Source organism: Prionailurus viverrinus, chromosome A1 (genome assembly GCF_022837055.1).
Source record: "Prionailurus viverrinus isolate Anna chromosome A1, UM_Priviv_1.0, whole genome shotgun sequence".
Taxonomy (NCBI): Eukaryota; Metazoa; Chordata; class Mammalia; order Carnivora; family Felidae; genus Prionailurus; species Prionailurus viverrinus.
In genome coordinates, this window is record NC_062561.1 from 227,418,906 (window position 1) to 227,442,423 (window position 23,518).

A 23,518-nucleotide genomic window follows, 5' to 3' on the forward strand; every position below is an offset into this window, starting at 1 on the left:
GGTGCTTGCTGTCCTTGTCCCAGCTGGCAATGCCACGGTGCATTCAGGAGTGACTGGTCGGGGCCCTTACACCCACCCTGAATCCGGATCCCAAACATGCCCTGGAGGGGAGGTTGAAATATCTTGGGGACCCATTTGTTATGTGTTGGGGCTACAGACTGGTGGAAATGGGGTATTGACTTCTCCACCCCCCGTGAGGTCTCTGCATTGTCACCTTGCACTGGACCTGGAAAACTATGAGTGAGGGTGATGTGTATCCACAGACCTCCCTCTTCAAAGTCTGTACTTTATCACTCTGCTTCTCATGATTTCTTGGGCCTTCTGCATTTTGACCACAATTCATCTCTTAATAATTACTCCACAGCCTTCAGGAATCCTCTGATCACCTGTGTGTGGCCATCTTTGCCTTAGAATTCCGCCATGGGTGACGTGGTGGCCACGTGTGAATTCTGTGAATGGGCACATCAGCAAGGTCACCCCAGGGTTCAGAACAGGCTGTGCCCCATGACACCCTTTGGCAGGTTCTAATGGTGTTTAGTTCTGCAACTGAGAACTGTTTCATACCTCAAAGTAATTCTCAGCATCAGTCAAGCAGATCGACACTTAGAAACACATAGACCTTAGGGATGTATTAGGCTCCAGCAAGGTGTTTAAGAAAATCTGTTGTTATGTCTTTGTGGATAAGGTGGAGTGACAGGGACAAGAATGGACTGGCAGATTAGGTGGTCTGTCATCTTCATAAAGTGCTGATTAATCTAGGTCACTCTGAGAGCAGCTGTTAATGGGAAGTGACAGGGCGTCAGTGCTGATCAACACCTTTGATCAATAGTGTGGAAGAGGACAAACGACCTGCAAATGTGTAGGTGTTAAGAAGCTGGACGAAAGAATGAATGGGGTTGGGGACACCATTAAGGTCTGTAGGTTTGGATGACGGGCTGTGTCAGACAAGAACAAATTTTTTTTTTTAATTTTTTTTTTCAAACGTTTATTTATTTTTGGGACAGAGAGAAACAGAGCATGAACGGGCGAGGGGCAGAGAGAGAGGGAGACACAGAATCGGAAACAGGCTCCAGGCTCTGAGCCATCAGCCCAGAGCCTGACGCGGGGCTCGAACTCACGGACCGCGAGATCGTGACCTGGCCGAAGTCGGACGCTTAACCGACTGCGCCACCCAGGCGCCCCATAGACAAGAACAAATTTAATAGGACATACTTAGATTCAAAAGTTGCATCCAAAAAGTAGAATCCTTGGAGGTTTTAACTGCCCATAAATCCAAAATAAGCTGGTATGCTGATGAACCTGTTTTTTTTTTTAAAGTCTGTTCCCAAAGAATGAAAAACTTGTAACCACACAAAATGTGACACAGAGTAGCAATTTTATTCTTAATTGCCCCAAATCGGAAGCAACCAAGATGTCCTTCAGTAGGTAAATGAATAAATAAGTAGTATATCATACAATAGACTAGTATTCAGTCATAGAAAGAAATGAGCTATCAAACCATTAAAAGACACAGAGGATGGTAAAAACTGCGTGTCATTCTGGAAAAGGCAAACCAGTGGAGACAGTTAAAAGACCAGTGGTCACTTGGTTTCTGGGGAGTGAGAAAGGACTGAATATGTGGCATACGGGATTTTTAGAGCAGTGAAAATACTCTATGTGATGCTGTTATGGTGGATACATGACATTATGCATTTGTCAAAACCCATAGAAGGTGCAACACCAAGAGTGAACCTTAATGTGAACCAAGGAGTTAACAATGCATCCATATTGGTGTGTTGGTTATAACAAATGTGCCACACTGAAATAAGATGTCAATACTAGGGGCAACTGTATGTAACAAAATGTAACACATTTTGTTTATCAATCTAGCAAATTTTAATAGCCATTTTTAAGATAGCCTCTGGTGAATGATTGGTTTTGCTTAAAAGTTTAATGTTTGTTTATTAGAGAGAGAGACAGAGACAGAGACAGAGCACGAGCAGGGGAGGAGCAGAGAGAGAGGGAGACACAGAATCCGAAGCAGGCTCCAGGCTCTGAGCTGTCAGCACAGAGCCCGACGCGGGGCTCGAACTCACAGACCGTGAGATCATGACCTGAGCCGAAGCTGGATGCTCAACCGACTGAGCCACCCAGGTGCCCCATGTTTTGTTTAAAAGTTTAGTTCTATACCCCTTTAAACATCTTAACCCACGTATATAAATTTTGTATTTTCTCTATCGCTTTAAAGTACTTAATTATCAAAGATTATTAAAGTTGTACCAAAGGACTCAGGAACCAGCCCGAATAAGCTCTCACCAGCCAAGATGGGACACTTTTGAGGGTCAGAAGGAATAATACTGCAGTGGACTGAAGCATATCGAGTATGATCATAACAACACTACAGAAAGGAAAGAAGAAAACCAACGTGGTTTTCGTTAGAGGCTACTGAGGAACTGTCTCATTATCTTGACAGCTGCTGAATAAAGAGAAAGACTCAAGAATTAATCCTGCCTCTCCTGTGAGATCCCTGTCTCAGGGCAATCAGACATCCATAGGGGACGTTTCTCTTTATAGATCTGATCCAGCTGGTGGCTGAAGCAAGAGTGAAGAGCTCTCACTCTCCTGTGTCTCCTAAGGAAGATAGGTAGACCTCGTCAGTGGCTGCTAATATCACAGGAATAGAGACCCCAGACACCCAGACCGTATCTGCCTCCTGATGGAAACACACACCAACACCTATGATGTAGTTTAAATTTTGAACCTAAATCTGGCCGAGTCTCTAGATTGAACTGCCTGTTTTTATAGTCCGCCCAAGGCATTGAGGAAAATGTTAAACTAAACCACAGGATTCAATGACTGATTCTCAGACTCTGGAAGATTTTACTGAACAAATGAGTCTGTTTTCTTCCACAAAGAATTTCAAGCAGAGAGAGACAGAGAGAGACAGAGAGACAGAGAGACAGACAGAGAGAGAGAGAGAGAGAGAGAGAGAGAGAAGGCAGTAAACCTATACATTACAGGAAACTCAAAACTCACATCATCAATTTCAATGTATGATTTTTTTCCAATCTTGTTTCAGTCTTTGTGTGTGTGTGCACATGTGTGTACAGAAGGTGATTGGGTAAATGTGCATCCTGTTGGGATATCTGATGACATTAAGGGATTAAAACGTTTTTTTAAGATGAGACAGTGTTTTTATTGTTAGGTTAAAATTTCCTTTTTGGGAAGATAGGTGGCAATATTTGTAAATTCAATTATATGACGTTTAGGATTTGCTTCAAGTAATCCTGGGTGGTGGGGATGGGTGGGGGGAGAGCTTGGTGGGAACATAGAAGAAACAAGACTGGCCATGGATACAAAACTGTTGACTCTTTTTTATTATAAGTTGGTCTCTCTTTTTATGTGTGTTTGAAATTAACCAAAGTAGAAGTTGGAAAAAAAAAAAAAAACCCAGGCTTTCCTGAACATTAGGCAGTTCCTGAAAAATGAAGAAATTAAACTCCTGTGTTCCTAAGATTTTAATTTCAAGTCACAAGTCTATACAGCTATGCATTTTATTTATTTGTTTATTTAATTTTACAGCTACATATTTTAAATTGGAACCATGAGATGAATCATCTAAAACAGTATAAATAATTAAAAAACCAAATATGCATAGGTTTTTCTAAATATGAATGATTAATATTAGGGATTAGTTTCACAAACATTTCTGTACTTAATTCTTGGGGTCAAGGATGCTAGCCTGCCTAGGAGATGCTTATGGAATCCCATACAATTTTAGCATTCCCTTCCTGAGCAGTTGTATGGATTGCCTTTGTTCTGACTGAGGATTCGCGGGTGTGTGTGTGTGTGTGTGTGTGTGTGTGTGTGTGTTGATAAATGAAGTTTATTGCAACATGACCCATTCTTTCGTATGATATCTGTGCTGCTTTCATACAGTGACAGAGCTGACAGTTGTGACAGAGACCAGAAGACCCACGAAGCTGAAAATATGTTCCATCTGTCCTTTAGGGAACATGGGCTGACCTTGTTGCAAAATATTATTCCTTTCTCATTCACCTTAATTTGGCGACAGATATACAATTTTCCTTTCTTTCCGATGGATTGCAAATGATCACAGCATCATTTATGAAATAGTCTATCCTTTATGATTGAGGATTCTTAATGACCATTGAGACCCTTGGCCAAAAGGTCCACTGGACCCCCAACTGGAGTTGCCATGGCAACGCCCTCCGAGTGAAGTCTTCCAGCAGCCAGGGCTGAGGGTTACACTCCTGTCATTACCTAATTTTTGTATTCCTGGAAGATTATAACTTCCACTAAGACCTTCACTGCTTGGGTTGTTTTTGCATTTCTTTATTTCTTCAAAGATATGGAACTGGTTTCCTGGCTGAGTCTGAAGACCTTTAAACTTGAGGGAGCTTTCCTAGGGCTTTGCTTGACTCTGCACAGCAGGTCATCTAATGAAACATACTAATTTAACATTTATAGATTTTCTCTGATGCAGCGAATGAAACTGTGAGTTACATACAACCCATGCAGGAGCCCTGAATCACCTTAGAATTGCAGTCAGCATTAAAAAAATATAATAGAATTGAATGGAAGGTATCAGAAGGCATTACACATTATAAGGATAAATATTACTTTTTGAAACTTTGGTTTCATTTGTACGTATTTAGATGTAAGTGAATTTCTCACTGTGGGTCACCCTGAGAACTTTTGAAAACTTGCCACTTTGATGTCAGGTGGGGAGATCAGAGAGAGCCTGGCATGTGGACCACAGCAAGCAGGGATCATAAACTGATAGGAGGAGGTAAGCCAACAAGAAAACAGAGACCAGAAAACAGCCTCACTTAATAGAAACATACGAGCTCAAAAAAGAGAGCCAGCAGCAGTCCCAGATTAGCAAATGAAATCGCTGCTACTAAAAAAAGAGATGTTGGTGTTACGGGTTATCTTGTAGGTCTGCTTTTTCCCTCTATGCCTCTTGCTCAGTATTTATTTCCTTCTGGTAGCACAGTGGCTGGCCCAGTGTAGACACTCTCCAAGTAAGTACTCACTGAGTGTAAACACTGGTAATTAGACCACCTGTTTCAGGGGACCGGGGGGAGGAACGTGGGGTCTGGGAGTCTGTATTTTAACAAGCTTTCCAGGCAGCAGCCTGGTGGCAGTGGCGACCGGTATTTACGAAGCACTTACCTGTTCTACCCACTTATTTTACTGGCCCAGGTGACACTCACTAGGAGAACCAGAGCTGGCACCTGGGTTGCCCACCTTGCACCGGAGGGCTTTACCCATGACGTCACCAGCATCTCACATCGGCCGCTTCTCACCAAACACGTTACACAACCTTCTAGCAGATGTCCCGGACTCCATGCTTCTTCACTCTCCTACCTCATTCTCTCAGGCATCTTCTGAAATCTCCCATCATTCCACTTTCCTACCTGATACCTGTCTATACCTTTGGCTTTCTCTTTATTGCTGGTATTATTAAGACCAAATGCCCTAGCAGATAATTCAGGGCCTGCCACAGTGTGCCGACAGCCTGTCCCCTCAGTATCTTCTCTATCTGCCCATCTCCCACATATCTCCTTTATCCATGTCTTGCTGGGGCACCCCAGGACACTCAGTGTGCCCCAGGCACACCTCCCCGTCCCCGACTATGATCTTCTGTACATGTTGTATCCTGGAATATTCTGGAATACTGGAACAACCTCTGTTTTCCTCTCAATTTCATCCGTCCTGCCAGACCAAGTTCAAGGGCCACTTCCATAAAATCTTCCCTTATTATTGAGTTAATCATTCCTTCTTTTGCTTCTCTTTGTTCTTTGCTCATGTTTTACTTGAGTACCTCAGACTCCTTGCCTTGGATTTTGTTAGGTTGGCTTGGCCCGTGTTTGTCTCAGATGAGGAAGTAAGTTCCCGGAAGACGGGATTCTTTCTTTACAGTGTGTGTCCTTCTCCATAAAGCCTACAGTGCCTTGCAACTAGTTTTAAACGGCATATATGTTAATTTTTTTAGGATTATGATTACACCAAAATTAATACTAACTGGAAGTTTGAGCATTTAGTCTGTAAGCAGGCTTCAACCTCTGTATGAAGGCTTATTCCGTTCCTTTATAAGCCCAATCATAAAAAAACATACTGCAAAGGTGCCTGGGTGGCCCAGTTAATGTTCGACTTCGGCTCAGGTCACGATCTCACGGTTGGTGAGTTCGAGCCCCACGTCAGGCTCTGTGCTGACAGCTCAGAGTCTGGAGCCTGCTTCGGGTTCTGTGTCTCCCTCTCTCTGACCCTCCCCCCAAAGATAAATAAACATTAAAAAAGAAAAAAAAGTACTGCACTGTTTGTGTGCTGTTCGTGATAAAGAACTCTTGGTTTCCCGTTGGAGAGGACCTGGCTGGATAGACCACAGGATGTGATCTTAAAGAGAAGGGGCTAGTGCCTTGGATCCTTAATCACTGCTGTTTCCAAGAGATCGGAGGGAGGAGCTGGTGGATGAATGTAGATAGAAGTAGAACAGGGAGGGCAGTAGCCCCTCCACATAGTGGAAAACCTACCCTTCTGCCTTTCTAGTGCCTCATGATTTGGTTTCAGGTCAATTCCACTCTCCATCTGTTAGCAGGGTGATATTTGGGCCACACCCAGCATAGAGAATCCTCTGCCCAAATTAGAGGTTACAGCGGAAAGTCTAGCACCAACGCATACGTGGCCCAAGCGCTTTTATTTTGCTGACTTTGATGCCTATTGAGTAACTTTGATGTGGTCTCGTTGGGGTGATTCTGAAAACTGAAATTTGTGTCTTCGTTTCTATGCTAGGAACTAAACCTAACTTAAGAAAAAAAAAGATGAAAATTGTCAAACTGAAATCGTGATTTGTCTGTTTTTGCTGTTACAGGTTCCTTGCACTGACTCCATGGAGAGTGTATCACCTGATTTCTGTCATGATACTCGGGCGTGTTATTATGCAAATAATAAAGGATATGGTTTTGTCCAGAGCTAGAGGTAAGAAAACTGAGAATTCATTTTTATGGTATGTAATTTGCTAGACCCCAAATATGTGATCTTTGTGTAGGCACATTAACCAAGTAGTTTTAAAAGGGAACGGGCGCTCTGGTGGCTCAGTCAGTTAAGCATCTGACTCTAGATTTCAGCTCAGGTCACGATCTCACAGTTTGTGGGTCCAAGAGCAGAGCCTACTTGGGATTCTCTCTCTCCCCCTCTCTTTTTGCCCCTCCCTCCCTCTCTTTCTCTATTAAAATAAATAAAAACATTGCAGAAGGGAACAAAATAACGTCATGTAGGCATTGACTTGGCTATTATTAATGTTTGTTGAATATTTATTTATTTGGCAAGTATTACGTACTTAACTGATGTCCCTAGTCAGAGCTACTGGTCCTGAGCGAAAGGTTTGTGTGTGCATGCTGGTTTCTCTTTGGCTGTAAGTGCTACTTAAAGACCATTTTGATATGTAAGCAGGTTGCAGTGAGGATGACAGTGAAATATTTATAACGTCCCCCAAGATGAAGCTTGGGCCACTGGAAAATGGGCTCGTTTATATGAAAACTTTCTCTGCCTCCATGAAGAAAAACAATTCTGGGCTTAAAAACAAATAACAATTGGGGTGCCTGGCTGGCTCAGTCAGTAGAACACGTGACTGTTGATGTTGGGGTTTTGAGTTCAAGCCCCATGTTGGGGGTAGAGATTACTTAAAAAAAGTAGTAGTTAAGTAAATTTTAACAAATGAGTTCATGATAATGAAAAGTGAACTGATTGTTTAAAAATGAGACTTTGAGTTAATTTTGAAATTTTTTCAAGGTGTTTTCTGAGTAATTTGTCTGTGTTATAAATCTGAGTCCAGCTTTTCTGTACTTGGAGAGGCCCTCCGACCAGAGCCTGAGCTAGATTTTGTGACTGAGCAAAAGTCCCTCCTTGGAGTAATTGGGCCCTGGAAACTTTAAATGTGGTAAGATTGATGGGATCAAAAACCAGGATGACTCAGTCGGTTAGGGGTCCGACTCTCTTGCTTTCGACTCAGGTCATGATCTCGTGGGTTGGTGAGATCGAGCCCCATGTCAGACTCCACGCTGACGGTGCGGAGCCTGCTTGGGATTCTCTCCTTCTTTCTTTGCCCCTCCCCCACTTGCACACTTGCTCGCTCTCCTCTCTCTCAAATAAGTAAATTAAAAAAAAAAAAAAGCCAAGAGAAGGAGGTTCCAGTGAGACATTTGATTTCCCTCAGTGTAACACCCACATGGAAGGATAATATTGGCTGGGGTCCATATGGATCGATGCGCATAAGACCTTCCCAGAGTTCCCGCCCTGGCAGGGTACCGAGGCCTGCCTTGTAAGAAGCACCCTTGTTCTCCCTAAAGCCGACTCTGAGACCAGGGATCTCAGCTGTTACGGGTTTACCATCATCATGTTCCACAGTGGGCTTGAGCTCTAGTTTATATTCTAAGTCTTCTTAAAGTAAATTATGTGTAGAAAGACTGTTTACATTGCTGCATTAGAAGGTTTGAAGGTAATTCATTCTGGTGAATCTGAGAAGGTGAAAAAAACCCAATGTTGTTAACTGTAGGAATTTATGTGAGGAATAAATCCACTGGAATTGGGAAGTGCCAAACTGGAAATTCGGTTAGGAGACCTCTGACAAATTCACTTATGTCTAGTTCCTTCCTTTCTTTTTTTAAAAATATATTTTAAAATCTATTTTGAGAGAGCGCAAATGGGGGCGGGGCAGAGAGAGAGGGACGGGGGATCCAAAGCGGGCTCTGCGCTGACAGCCGTGAGCCCAATGTGGAGCTCAGACTCGCAAGCCGTGAGACCATGACCTGAGCAGAAGCTAAGAATCGGACTCTCAACTGACTGAGTCACCCAGTGGCCCCCAATTACTTCTTTTCATGAATCTGTGGATTAAGATTGCATTCGTGTACGGGTTGTTCCCTCGTTCCCCTCCCTCTTCACCCCACCCTTTTCTGTTTCAGAGAATAGACACCCAACTCCCTGTCAGACACCTGCCCCAGTACTCTGTTCACCACAGATGTATTAAGGCCATCTGGAAGCCGAGCATCGGTCTCACGTTGTGGGTTTTGCACAGGGTCTGTCAGATGCACCTGCGGTGATGCCCTGTTTCTGCCCTGATTCAAACTTTTCATTTCATTGTCTCTTTTTTAGAGAGCGCAGGTTGGGGAGAGGAGCTGGGGGGTGGTGGGGGGGGGAGGGAGGGAGGGAGGGAGGGAGGGAGAGAGAGAGAGAGAGAGAGAGAGAGAATGAATCCCAAGCAGAGCCCACACTCAGCACAGAGCCTGACACTGGGCTCGATCTCATGAACCATGAGATCATAACCTGAGCTGAAATCAAGAGTGGGCGCTTAACTGACTGAGCCACCCGGGCACCCCTCTGCCCTGATCCTAACGGACAGAGGAGAGACCCTTTTTCTCCAGTAGACTTTGGAACATTTTCACCCTCTAGGACCTTCCTCAGGGGAATCTTAGAAGAAATAACCACTTACACATTTGTATCAGCAGCCATTTTAGCCGAGCATCTTGATCGTTTCCGTTTCGAGTCAAATCTGGTCCCCATTTGGGCACAAGTTGTAGGAGCAGACAAGCGTGGCCGGCAAGTACAGGGCTTGAAGGCTTCGCGACTGCTCTTTTCTCACTCTCGGACGCTCGCACAGAGGTTGTTATCAGCCTTGACTCGTTGGCTTGACGTTCCTGTGAATACGGGACCTCCGCGTTCACGGAGTGCAGGCCGCCTCCGCTTGCAAGGATTCGGCCCTCGGCGAACGGAAGCTGTGGCCTTGGAAGAGTAGGAGCCTGAAGGGTCTAGTCCGGGCTTGTTCGCTTCACTTCCCAGTGTGGCGGGGACCCACCGGATACTAGGTTAGTTTCCTGGGGCTGCGGTAACAAGCCATCATAAATGTGGCGGCTCAAAGTGACAGAAATCTCTCCCCTCGCTGTTCTGGAGGCCACCAGCTCAAAATCAGTGCCACCGGGCCAGCATCGAGGTTCCGGCAGGGCTGTGCCCCCTCCGGAGGCTCTAGGGAAGCATCCCCTGCCTCTTCCTTCGGGTGGTTCCGGGTGGTGGCTTGTCGTGCGTGGCTTGGGGCCACGTCCCTCCACTCTCTGCCCTTGGCGCTCACCCCCTCCTCTTCATCCTCGTCAAACCTCTGTCCTACAAGGCCCCTCGTGGCTGTACTTGGGGCCCACCTGGACAGCCCCGGACAGTCTCCCCATCTCCTGGCCCTTGACTCAATCACACACAGTGCATCCCGCTTCCGTAGAAAGTGGCATTTTGCAGGTTTCGGGGATGGGAGACCTGGCGTCTCTGGGGGCCGTCATCCCGCCAGCTGCACAGCCTGAGCTTCTTCATCCCGTGACACGGCCGAGACCAACCCAGGCCGCTCGGCCGGGTAGGGTGGACTGAGACCGTGGAACAGGAGTGCCCTGGGCCCAGTAGCTTCCGTGCGGCCCGGTCCGCTCTGCCGCATCATCTGAACGTCATGGGGTGTGTTCACTCGGGCGGCCTGTGCTGAGCGCCTTTCTGTTCAGGGCCTGCTGGTGGCCCTGGGCTGCCAGGGGCATCCAGGCCCACCCCGGCCCCGGCGCCCCAGGCGAGCTCTCAGACCCCATCCTGCACGCCAGGCGCTTGCCCCAGGCCAGGCTTTCTCTGAGGGCATGAGCCCAGCGGCACTGCTCCGAATACAGCATTTCTACCGCACAAAGGCAGAAGGTCGGGATTAACTCTGCTCTCTCCCAGCGCCCCTCGGCCCGCGACGAAGGAGCACAAGTGCCGGCCTCGGCCTCCGTTAGTGGAGGCTTTGGAGACAAAGACCCATTTGAGCCCTGCGGATAGTGGGCAGGGGCCTGACTCTGCAGACTTTGCAGCCCAGGCCCGGCTGAGACGAGTGGGTCTCCGGGAAGCTTCCATCTCGAGCCACATGCTGTTACGGAGACGCCATGGCTTCAGCCAGAACCGCCAGCTGCTGTCGCTGCTCACGTTGGCTTTCGGACAGCAACTGGGAAAGCAAGAGCGAGCCGTCGGGCTCCCGGGGCCATTCTCTCCCCTCCCGTCTCAGCGTCCCCGCTTCCCACGACGGTTTTGGCTAAAGAGCTGACGCTTCTGCTGTTATGAATTTCGTTTTATTCCTCCTCTCCCCCCCTCCCCCCCATTGCTATTTTTAATACCATCTCAGATGCTTAATATGAAGGAGGTGGGCAACAGTGTGGAGATCTTCCACGTGAATTCATCTTTGTGGAACCTGCTGGAATCCACGTCTCGGTTACAAGTCGGCAGCAGGAGCAGCCTGCAGCTGTGGGGGGGGGGGGTTCGCACTCACTCCGGTTGTGTACCTTGAGTGCACACTTCCCTGTGTGAGCCCCTTCATCCAGGCCCTGGGGGACCCTTCTGCAGCGTGGAAAATCCCTCTGCAGCCATAGGCTGTTGCTCGACCGTCCCCCGCCTCCCTCTCCTCGCAGAAGAGCCTGTCCTTCTGCCACCGGCTCCCTTTAACATCCTCTTCCAGCACCGCCCTGTGCGGCGGGAGGGGGGCTCAGCGGGTCCCCACGCGGCCACTCGTTTTCAACCTCTGTCCCTTCGTACCTTTCCTCCTGCGAAATCTGCACTGTCCGTTTACTCCATTTTCTGGTCACAGTTGAGCATGGGCCATCAGGGATTGTGGCGGGTGGACTCGTGTGCCTCCGTTCTCTGTCCCTGCGTCCTGTAACCTGGATTTGGTCACCCACTTGCGTGGCCTCATCTTTGACCTGAGCCACCAGAAGCACTGTGTCTGCAACCCCTACGGAGGCTGAGAGTCACCCCTCAGGACACCCTCTGGCCAGCCCCCAGCCCCTCACTCCTGCTGAACCGGCTCTGCCCTCAGGGTAAGTGCCGTCCTGCTCGGCCTCTTACCCACCCCTCTGTCCTGCACAGCCCCCACCTGCTCGGTGCTCAGTGGCTGCAGGTCTGCTGTCCTTGCCATTCTGAATGTCCTTGTCCCCACAGCCCAGCAACCATGCTCATTTTCCCCACTTTTAATAAGCAAACAAGCAAGCACCCCATGATGTCACCCACTTCCTCCACTCTTGGGGCTGGTGCTGTCAGAGAAGGGTCGTATGACAAGGTGAGTGTTAGTGCCAGAATTTAGTCTCTCCCACTTTCCAACTTCAGCTGAGGCATCACTAGTGTTCGTAAGCCCTTGGATTCTTTGCAATTGTTTCTTTGCTTTGTTTGCTGTGCCATCTAACCCCAAAGTATTTGAGGCAGCTTGTGAGGAACATAAAAAACAAGGCTATTTTTAAAAGGTGTAAGTAGAGGAATAGATTCTAATATGGTGACCATAATTGAGCAACAGATTGATCCCTGTGCTTACTGGCAGCCAAGGTAAAAAGGGAACCTAGATCCACTGAATAATTCTAATAGTCTGATGAAAGAATGCAAGCAATTTCAAGAAACTTTTTTTTTTCCCTGGGACTAAATTTTAAGAATTTATCACACAGATTTCCCTCCCTCCCTTTCTTTCTTTCTTTCTTTCTTTCTTTCTTTCTTTCTTTCTTTCTTTCTTTCTTTTCTTCTCCCTCCCTCCCTCCCTCCCTCCCTCCCTTCCTTCCTTCCTTCCTTTCTTTCGTCCAAAGTAGGCTCCATGCCCAGCATGGAGCCCAATGTGGGACTTGAACTCACAGCCCTGAAATCAAGACCTGAGCTGAGATCAAGAGTCACCTGCTCTTAACCAACTCTTAGCCACCCAGGCACCCCTAATAGATCTTTGATAGGGGATACTGAAGAACAAAAGGGACAACATCTTTGGAAAGATGGAAAAATGCAGAAACCACCTCATGGCCATTTCTAATATCCATTAAAACTGGTAGCTGGGTGTATAATATTAAGATACAGTGCAATGAAGAAAGTAAGCCCATCAAGAAAGCAAATGAGAGGGGCTCCTGGGTGGCTCAGTCGGTTGAGCATCCGGCTTTGGCTCAGGTTATCATCTCACGGTTCACAAGTTTGAGTCCCATGTCAGGCTCTGTGCTGACAGCTCTGAGCCTGGAGCCTGCTTCGGATTCCCTGTCTCCTTCTCTCTCTCTGTTCCTCCCCCCACTCGCACTCTGTGTCTGTCTCTCTCAAAAATAAATAAACATTAAAAATTTTTTTTAAAAAGCAAATGAGATCCAAGTATGCATTTTTTTTTCTGTTGATTTCACTTGAGCCTCAACATAAGCTCAAAATACCTAAAGGATGAATAGATAAAAACCTCCTTTCTCAAATCACTGTTGTCTCAGTTCTTCTTTTGTCGGTACCATTTCAAAGCCCACAGTAAATGGCACCTCTGTTATTGGGACTGTCTCGAGCAGCCATACTCTCTCTCTCCCTCCATACACCGCCTCAGTGCATGCTAGGTCTGCCCCACTGAACACTCAAGTCTCCGAGGCAGGACCATGTGTGATACAGGGTTCCATCTCCCAAGGCACCTATCCAAGTGTTTTACAAATAGCAGGCTCTGAAATACTCGTGGACACATTGCCTGAATTAATTCTGGTACCAGAGGTGTATACTGAATGGTTTGATAATTTCTAGAGTTGAAAGATCTAAGCATTCTATTTTATTTTATTTTTTTTTAATTTTAAATAAAAATTGAATGTTTGTTTTTGGGAGAGAGAGACAGAGCACAGGCAGGAGAGGGACAGAGAGAGAGGGAAACAGAGAATCTGAAACAGGCTCCAGGCTCTGAGCTGTCAGCACAGAGCCCGACGTGGGGCTGGAACTCACGAGCTATGAGATCATGACCTGAGCCGAAGCTGGACGCTTAACTGACTGAGCCACCCAGGCGTCCCAACATCTAAGCATTTTTTAATAGCTCAGAAGTTTTCTACGTTGAGAAATGCTTCGAGAGAAAAACGCCTCCATTAATGTTTCATTCTTTGCCTCTCCTTGTTGCAGGTGCACAGTTGTGGAGAAGCCTCAGTGAAAGGTAGGGAACTTGGTTTTCAATGTCATGGCTAACGGAGGGCAGGTGACTGCACCTCCAAGATGTCCAGTGGGTTCAAATACATAGTTGGTCCTCTTCTTCTTTAAAATGGACTTTATTTTTTAGAACAGTTGAGATGTACAGACAAATTGAAAAGATAGTACAAGGTTCCCATATATAGATAGTACACCCCCACCTTTCTTCTGTTAACATTATTACATTACCATGATGTATTTGTGATGATTAATGAAACAATAGTCAATATGTTCTTACTAACTAAATGTCCACACTGTGTGCAGATTTCCCTCGTTTTTGCCCAATGTTCTTTTTTTTGTTCTAGAATCCCGTCCAGGATTCCTCAATGTGTTTCATAGTCGTGTCTCCTTCCACTCCTCTTGGCTGTGACAGTTTCTCAGACTTTTCTTGTTTTTGTCGACCTTGATAGTTTTGAGGAGTCCTAGTCAAGTATATTATAGAACCCCCCTTTACTCTGGGGTTATGGGTTTTGGGGAGAAGCCAACAGGGGTGAAGTGCCATTTCCATCACTCCATGTCAAGGGTGCTTCCCATTGACGTGATGTATCACTCACGATGCTAACCTTGACCACCTGGCCGAAGTGGTGCTTGTCAGGTTTCTCCAAGTTGGTTATGGGTGTCTGTTTGGGAAATCAAATTAAGACCAGAAGGCTATTGATGAGAACAGGACCAGAGAGCGATCTGAAAGTGTGGTGACGGTGGTGCCCTTGTGGCTTGCAGGCCACTCTAGGCGCGACCCCACCCCTGGCCTGGCAATACAGGTCCCAGCTCCCAGTCCTGTTTGTTGCAGGCACGCTGGAGCTCCTTGGGCATGTCCTGGCCTTCTGTGCACATCCAGAGAGTGACCCGGCTCCCTAATTTGGGGCAGGGGGAAGATTCCACCCAGTGGGCTAGTGTGATTTCACAGGAATCTTAAAAAGCACTTTGTGCTCTCTGGCGAGTAGCCTTTCAGGTTTACTGGTACTTATTTTGACCCGTGAAGGTATCGCGTGCCTGCTTTTCTAGAGGCCTTGCCGTCCAAGCCCTTCTAGCATAGCCTAGAACACGTTGCCTGTTTAGAAGCTATTGGAGTGTTTGATGATGATTTGGAAAAAAGTATCAGCGAGCACAGCAGGACCCAGGGACCCCCTTTGCCAGTGCACTGGCTTTGGTCAGGGAGTGAGTAGCACCTTATAACATGCCTTTTGTGTAGATTTGTAATATTTCACTACTTTGGGAAAGTGCCCGTGTGCCCCCAGAGAAGGCGTGATCGTGGAAATAACCTTTTCAAGGAAGGGTCACATTCACTTCAGAATTGCCCAGATACGTATTCAATTCACCCCATCCCCCCCCCCCCCCCCCCCACCAGCTGATGATCTTGCCAACTTCTCTCTGGGCCTCAGTTTCTCATCTGCTGACTGAGGAGGTAAGAGAGACAATAGTTTCAAATGTCCCTCCCAGCCGTAAAGAGTCTATAATACAATTTGAGGGGTTTGTTGTGTTGGAGATGTTGTGATTTATAATAGGAATATAGATTTGGTCTTTGTCCCCAAGTTTCAAGGACAGAGTCCTAAAACCTTTGCAGTTTCCTAATTGTTGAGAGAAAGGTGTCTTTTGTCCATGTTAATGAAGTGGCTTTTCCACCACACCTAAGGACCGGTGCGGGGAGGAGGGAAGGTGGGAGGAGGGGGAAGGGTTGGTTGGCTGGGGAATTAACCTTGTGATTTGAGGTTTGGAACTTTCAGTCCCTCCCCCTTTCTCTGGGGAGCGGGGAGGGGGCTGGAGGTTGAATCAACCATCCATGGCCAATGATTTGATCAGTCGTGCCTGTGTAATGAAGGCTCCGTAAAACCCCAAGGGACAGTGTTTGGAGAGCTCCCAGGTTGGTGAACACCCAGAAATTTGTGGGGAGCAGCACTGTTTCCCCGCACCTTGCCCCGTGCTTCTCTTCCATCTGGATGTTCCCGAGTCACATCTTTTGTAACAAAACCGTAATCTTGTAAATAAAATGCTTCTGAGTTCTGGGAGCCCCTCTAGCAAATTCATGGAACCAAGGCAGGGAGGGGGTCGTTGGAACCTCCAGTCTGTAGCCAGTTGGTCAGAAGTGTGGGTGACTACCTGGGCTTGTGAATGGCACCTAAGTGGGGGAAGAGGGCGGGAATTTTGTCGGACTGAGCCCTTGACCTGTGGGGTCTGACGCTATCCCCAGGTAGATAATGTCAAAATCAAGTTGACTTGTAGAACACTCAGCTGGTGACCTGGAGTCTCTAGGTGGTGCGGTCAACATACCCCTCCTGCGCTCCACCCCACCCCCCACCCCCCAGGTCAGAATTGGTACTAGAATTATAGTTGGTGATCAGAAGTGGGAGCAAAGAATCATTCCTGTTTCTTTCTTATTGTTATTACGTTTTTGTTTGGCCAGGGACTCTTTCAAAGTGATTTAATCCACCTCCGAAGGGATACTTCCTGATATTTTTTCACTGCAGTTTCTATTGTGTCATTGTATTCTGTTCTCTTTTCATCATGGAGATGTGGAATTAAAATATTTATTCCTCTAATTTCTTTGATTTGATATGTTGCTTGCAGTGATTCCTGGTGTCTCGTGCTGGGTAGTGCTTGTGTTTTTAACATCGAAAAATTCAAAACCACTTTCTTTGAAGGACAGAAAGCAGTGCTGTGTAAGAGGATCTTTGGGGGCAGAGAGGCGCCATTTTGCTCATGTGCGCCGCGGGGGGTTAGGCTCTTTGCACTTCCTGGTTACTTTGTCCTGTGTCGCATATTGCTAGTGGTTTGTGCTCAGTCTCACAATGGGCCAGGCCTTCTCTCTGTGGGGCTTTAACTGCTTCGTTGAAAGATCATTAAGTTCACTGTAAAAAGGTAAATCAAGTAATGGACATTCTCTCTTCGTAACGCCATCGTAATGCTTTTAAATGAAAAAGGAGCCCCTTGAAAATGGAACCTTTGTGTACTATTGGTGGGGACGTAAATTGGTTGCAGCCACTATGGAAGACAGGATGGAGGTTCCTACAAAATTAAAAAGAGAATTACCATATGTGTGAATTACCATATGATCCAGCATCCCGCTTCTGGGTATATGCCCGAGGGAAATGAGCTCACTCTTGCAAAGACGTGCCTGGACCAGCATGTTTATTGCAGCGTCATGCACAACAGCCAAGACGTGGAAACAGCCTAAGCCTCCCATTGGTGGACAAATGGATAAACAGGTACGTATATACGATGGAATATTATTTAGCCATAAAAGCAGAAGGAGATTCCGCTATTTGTGTGAAATAAGTCTAAATGAAATACTGTATGATCTCACTTATATGTGGCCTCTAAAAAAGCTGCTGATAAAAATGGAGAGGAGATTGGGAGTTGCCAGGGGCTGGGAGGGGAGGGAGACGAGGAGATGCGGCCTAAGGGCATACACTTGCAGGTGTAAGCCCCGGGAGTCCTGGGGATCTAATGTGAAGCATCGCTACTCTGGTTAACAGCGCCATATAGTAGACTCCAAAGTTACCGAGAGTAGACCTTCTATGTTCTCACCACCACCACAACAAAATGACAGTTGTGTGAGGCGAGGGGTGCGTTAACCACCTGTGTGGTAATCCCTTCACAATTTATGTGTGTATCAAGCCATCATATCGTACACGGTAAACTTCTGCGATGTTACGTGTCAACTGTATTCTCAATAAAGCCGAAGAAAAGGGACCTCCTTCCTTCCCTGTAGTCTAATGGCTTCTTCTTTCACAGACTTGTCACTTCCTCCTGGGGAAAATGTGCTTCTGTCAGTGAAGCCGAAAGTATTTCTCTCAAAATTTCGCATGAAGATGGTGACGTGTGTGTATACTTACATATGTGTGTAGTTTCTCTGGACATTTGACAAAGGCTGTTTCTAGTGTTCACGTGGGTGTTACTTGTAAACGACGGTAAAGCCAGCATCTAGTCTGACGTGGTCATCAGTAATGAAAGCTGGATAATTTTAATCAGATGCTACTCACAGAACAGCTTTTGTACCTGGAAAGTTGATTTGGTGAAAATGTGGTTCATAGTGTTTCAGTTCTGAGAAGGGCTCGTGCTTGACCTATTTCCTTAATGAACAGTTAACACTGACTCTACAACCTGGACAGGGTGTTTCCAGAGCCATCTGTCAACTGAACCCAATTCACATCTTAGGGCTCATTCCTAGTATTGAAATGCAACCTGACCCGTAGCGTCATAAGGGCTTTTTATTTCTGCACGTGACTGTGGCAGCTGACTGAATAAAATCATCTGTTAACAAAGGACATGTTGTCCACATTGCCTTTTAAAAACCTAAAATTGTTTTTATTTTGGCCAGGTTTTTCGAAGTGTAAGTTTGACAGAAATGACTTGCCTATATAGAGAGATCATTCAAAATTTCTTTACAGAGTTCTTTAATAGTTTTGTACGTTATAACCAGATTAAGGAGCTATTCGCATCAGAAAACTTCTTTTATTGTTCGGTTCCAATTTACAGAAAATATCTTTTTTTTTTTTTTCTTCCATGGCAACTAAAGAGTTTGAAAATTATGGCTGAGAGCACTGGGATTTCCTACCAGACATCCTTGGAATCCCGATGTCTGTAGCAATGTGTCCTTCACAGGAATTGGGGAGTGGCTTTCCAGTGACTCATGAGGACATCAGGTCTACTCTGCCTTACCTGGAGCTGACTGTGCAGGGGCATAGCAGAGAATTAACAGTCAGGGTTTCTAGAGCCAGCAGGGATTAGCAAGAGTTGTGAGCTTTTTGCCTGGATCTTGGTCACATGGTCGAGGTTCTGACTCCCCTGCCGTCAGGAGAAATAGTTGTGTGGCCCCACTGCGAGGGATGAAATGCCCTTCTGCCTTGTCAGCTTCCTGATAACTGCCAGTCAGAACATTCTAGCTGGTTCTATTACTATTATTATTATTATTATTATTATTATTATTATTATTTTGCCCCCAGCGAAAAGGAGCCAAGAATCTTTGGTTGCAAAACCCAAGTCCTGAGCTTGCCCCGGCTCATATGCCCGGAACAAATTGGAGTGTTTAAGGAAGGGATGTCTAATTAATTAAATCCTTGAGCACGACATTGTGTGTCTGTTAAAAGTGAAAAGTCATCTACCATTTGCTAAATTGTCTCTTCTGAGGAATAGAATTTAGTGTGAAAACCGCATTTTTGGTTATTTATGAATCATCCTTATCAAAATTGCATAGAGAAGGTGAACTACTAAGTAAAAAGCACTGAACATGGTATCTTATTTGGTGTCCTTTCTTTGCCGTTAGACACAGGAATAGTATCGACTCATACATTGAAACTAGTCGATTTTACAGTTTGGGCATTTTTGAGTGTGCCTAAAAGTGACCTTGTAACTTGTGTTTTGTAACCTTGTCCCTGTACCTTTGTAATAAGGCATAATATTGAAATCTGTATTTTTTCAATTTAATTTCAGCCAGAAGTGTAGACAGGGAGCCACATCTCCATGAGCTTTGAAAGACAGCTTTGCCGGGGCGCCTGGGTGGCTCAGTTGGTTAAGCCTACGAATTCAGCTCAGGTCACGATCTCACTGTTCGTGAGTTCGAGCCCCGTGTCGGGCTCTGTGCTGACAGCTTGGAGCCTGGAGCCTGCTTCAGATTCTGTGTCTCCCCCTCTCTCTGCCCCTCCCCTGCTCACACTCTGTCTCTCTCAAAAATAGACATAAAAAAAAAATAAAGAATTTTGCTGTGAAGGATACATTTGATTGAATTAAATTATTTAGTTTAGAAAAAATATACACTTAAATTCAGATAAGTGTATCTGAGTGTGGGTAAGTCTTCGGCTGAAGATGTCTGGACTGGCCTGGGAATGAAACACTACTATTCAAGTCTCTATCCTGCCAAAATAAAAATCCAAATAGGCTTTTATTCCCTTTTTTCCCCCCAAAATAATAATTGAGCACTATTCTGTAGTCATGCATTGTACGATGGAGAGTCAAAGCCCTTTTCTTCCTCTCTGTCGGGAAAGAACAGCCCCATTCAGTGACTGATAGATAGCGAGCTCTCAGCCAGAGCTGCTGAGACTTGGTCTGGAAAGTTTCTCGAGTTCTTCATCCGGATTCCGATCTGTTGGATTCATTTTTTAAAATTGTGCTTTGAAAATTAGACCAGTTTGAAGACCAGTATGGAACAAAGGACTCTAAGCAGTTTTTAAAGCTAGTTTGGAGGAAGGACACGATACGGAGAATTCTGCCGCTTCTCTCTTCACCGTCAATGGTGTATATATATACATACAAAACTATTTACAAATTTTTGAAAATGGCTCCTGCCAGACATTTAGGGGCTGTTCTTGTCTCTCAGGAGTCCGTCAAACTAAAGTAGGGCACATGGGTTGAATGTGAGTTCCAGAGAAAAGCGCTCCCTGAAATTGACATGGACCCTCCTGACGGCAGCCGATACATTTCTTGAAGCATTAAAAATAAAACCAAACAGGAAGTGCATTTCACAGCCCACTGGCTTCACTGACAAGGGCAGTAAATTGTTAGACCTGTTTCTGGTCGCGTATTCCTTTCATGAGTAGCATAGTCTCCTTGTATCCAGACAGATTTATCAAGTCAAAACCTGGACAGAAAACCAGGGGTCAGGGCTTCCTGAGTCTGGGATAGCAGCCATCAGGGGAGCCCTAAGTGACTTAAAACTCAGGGCTCCTTAAGTGAAAGGCACTCAATATTATGTTTTCTTATAATTTACAATTTTTGTGTATGATAGTTTCTTTTCTTTAATGTCACTCCGTAATCGGTTTATAACGTGAGTTCAGTCACCCCTGTTTTTAGAATTATTTTCATATTTGCATACTTAAAAGTGTGAGTACGCTGCCATTTCCCATGTCAGCACCTTGAGTCTCTACGAACACTTGAAAGCAGATGAAAATTTCAACTCGGATCATTTTAATCCATGTTTCAGTTTCTCTTAACCCCGTGCTTAATGAATTTGATTAGGTAGTAGATCCTGAGTTATTGAGGGTTTGAAAATGTAATTCATTTATAAATATATTTTAAAAATTAAGCTAGACTAATTAATGCTGCCTTCTAGCATTCTTGCTTCATTAGATTTTAATAACCGGAGAAAGAAGAATGATTAGTGGTTAACACTTCTCTTAACTTACCCTGGCCTATGTTGCAGTTATTTGAATATAAATTAAGACTTCACAGACAGTTGGAAGTTTTTATCTGCCTCTCGGTCTCTTTGATTTTTTTTTTCTTTTTTCATGCCTCTCTGTCTCTTTCTCTTGGTCTCTCTCTGCCTCTCTTTTGTTCCTCTCTGTTTCTTGGTATTTTTTTTTTTCTCTTTGTCTCTCTCTCTCTCTTTTTTTTTTTTTTTTTCTTTTTCTTTTTTTCTTTTTAGGTCATTCCTGGGAGAAAGGAAATCTGTTTTTTTTTTTTTTCCTATTTTTTTTTTCTCTTTGTCTCTTTCTTTACTGTTCCCAAACATGTCTATTTATAATCCTGCTTGCCTAGTAGCATTTAAAATATATTTTCCCCCTGATTTTAAAAGTAGTACCCACTAATATAGAGCACTAAAAATATGGGAAACCTGTAAAGAAGAAAACCTAAATCCTGTAGAAATCCACCACCCAGAAATTAAACTCACTTCCAATTTTGTTTGTTTTCTTCCAGTCTTTTCATGAAATTGTATGTGTGGGTTTGTTCATTCATCCTTTCAAACAAACTTTTATTGAGTGCCTTAATTGTTGGTACTTCTAGGCATCTGTGGAAGAAAAAAAAACAACAAACTCGTTCCTCCTGGAGTTCATATTCTAGTGACTGAGCCAGGAGATAAATTGCTACACTACATAATGTTACATGGTGAACTACGTTTAAGGAAACTAAACCCAGATGAAGGGATTAGGGTGTGTGAGGGTGGGCAGGGAGGGACAAATGATAATCAAGTGCTCGAGAAAGACTTCACTGAGGATTTTTGAGCAAAGACTAGAAAGTGAGTTGTGAGTCCTGTCTGAATAAAGAGCTTCTAGGCTCTGGGAACACTCAGTGCAAAGGCCCTGAGGCAGGAGCTATAGATGAGGGTGATTTTTTTTTATTTTATACCGTAAGTTTTTTTTGTTTTTTGTTTTTTAAGCAGCCATAGTAACTGGAATAAATGGGATATTATGCAGTTAATTAAGACCATGTTATAGAAGAGGATTTACTGATGTGAAAATTTCCCCTTTGTTGCTAATTGTGTAAAAAAGAAACCCAAAAAACTATAGGTTTAAATAAGTACGGGAAGGTATAATGTACGGTGCATCATAATTATTTGCTGTCACATACGTGGTGTCTCTGTGTGAGGGGAATACAGGTGATTTTTATTTTCTTGATTTGGCTTACCCTTACTACGTTTCTCTCTCTGTAGTGAACATGGTAGCTTTTATCATGAAGAGAGACAGTCGGGGGGGGGGGCCCCATCACGCAGGATGAGGTCTGTGACTGTGCATGTTGGAGGCGACTCAACAGAAGGCTGCAGGCAGTCAGTTTGCCCAAGTGCCTAATGGCTCCGGCTCCAGAGCTGCCGTCCAGAGACTGGGCTCTGGTTACCAGGAGAGGGACTGGCAAGGCCCAGTCATTGGAAACAAAGGTCAGGGCCAAAGTCCAGAGACGCAGCTGGGCTCAAAGGAAGGATGGAGCCTCAGAAATCAGAGGCATGACAGGGGGGCCCTGCTCAGGCCAAGTGCCACTTACCGCCGAGTCTCATGGGATTGGGGTGAAGAAGAAGTGGTCACGTGTTGTGAAGTAATAAACCGAAGCGATTGACTTCCAAGATCAGGCGGTGTCCGAGGGGTGGAGTAAAAGTTCTTGAATTCTTCCTTTTTGAGACTTTGCCACAGGCCCGAGGTTGAGCCTCCAGGCATAGGTGAGGGGTCTAACTGCATAGTCTCATGATTGAGGCATGCTCCGAGAGCGCTTTTACTTCAGCAAGATTTGGAAACTCTTTGTATCATCCAGACTAGGATTTGTATCTCTATCCTTGTGCTCCCGACGATAATCTTTGGCCAATTTAAGCAAGAATGAATCTGAGAAGACGTTATGTTCTCTCGTGAACGACCCATCCCAGCCAAGTTCTGTATATGTAAATATACATACATTGAAATTACATATACATGTGTTCCCAATTTTTTTTTTTGCGGTCTATAAAAATGGTACCGTATTTATGTAGCCTTCTAGAACTAATGTCCTAACACTAAACATTTTTCAAAAAGATTAATCCACGTTGCTGTGTATAGCTGTGGTTCGTTCTAGGTTGCTGCTGTAGAATATCCCACCATGTGACCATACCACAGCTTATTTACGTGTTTTCTTTTCATTGGATGTTGGGCATTTTCTTTCACCAGACGGTTCACTGCTTCTTTGAGTTTCTGAGTTTACTCTGGCAGTATGAAAAAAATCGCAAAAAGAAGAAAGGTAAATGCCTAACACATGAAGTAAATAGTTTCTTAAGCCAGAATACTGTATATTTGAAAGCGTGTGTGATATCTGTACCAACCTATTGAAGAATTACTCTCTTCTTGTTACATGGCACTGTTCACAC

The 23,518-nt window shown here is 45.1% G+C and overlaps 1 protein-coding gene across 1 annotated transcript in view; it reads left to right on the forward strand.

The window, feature by feature from the left end:
• Positions 1-23,518, forward strand: part of RETREG1 (reticulophagy regulator 1) — a 129,558-nt gene that overhangs the window by 27,073 nt on the left and 78,967 nt on the right. The window contains exons 2-3 of the mRNA XM_047851420.1: positions 6,878-6,984; positions 13,921-13,951. Of these exons, the coding sequence (XP_047707376.1) occupies positions 6,878-6,984; positions 13,921-13,951 (138 nt within the window). The remainder of the gene's footprint in view (positions 1-6,877; positions 6,985-13,920; positions 13,952-23,518) is intronic.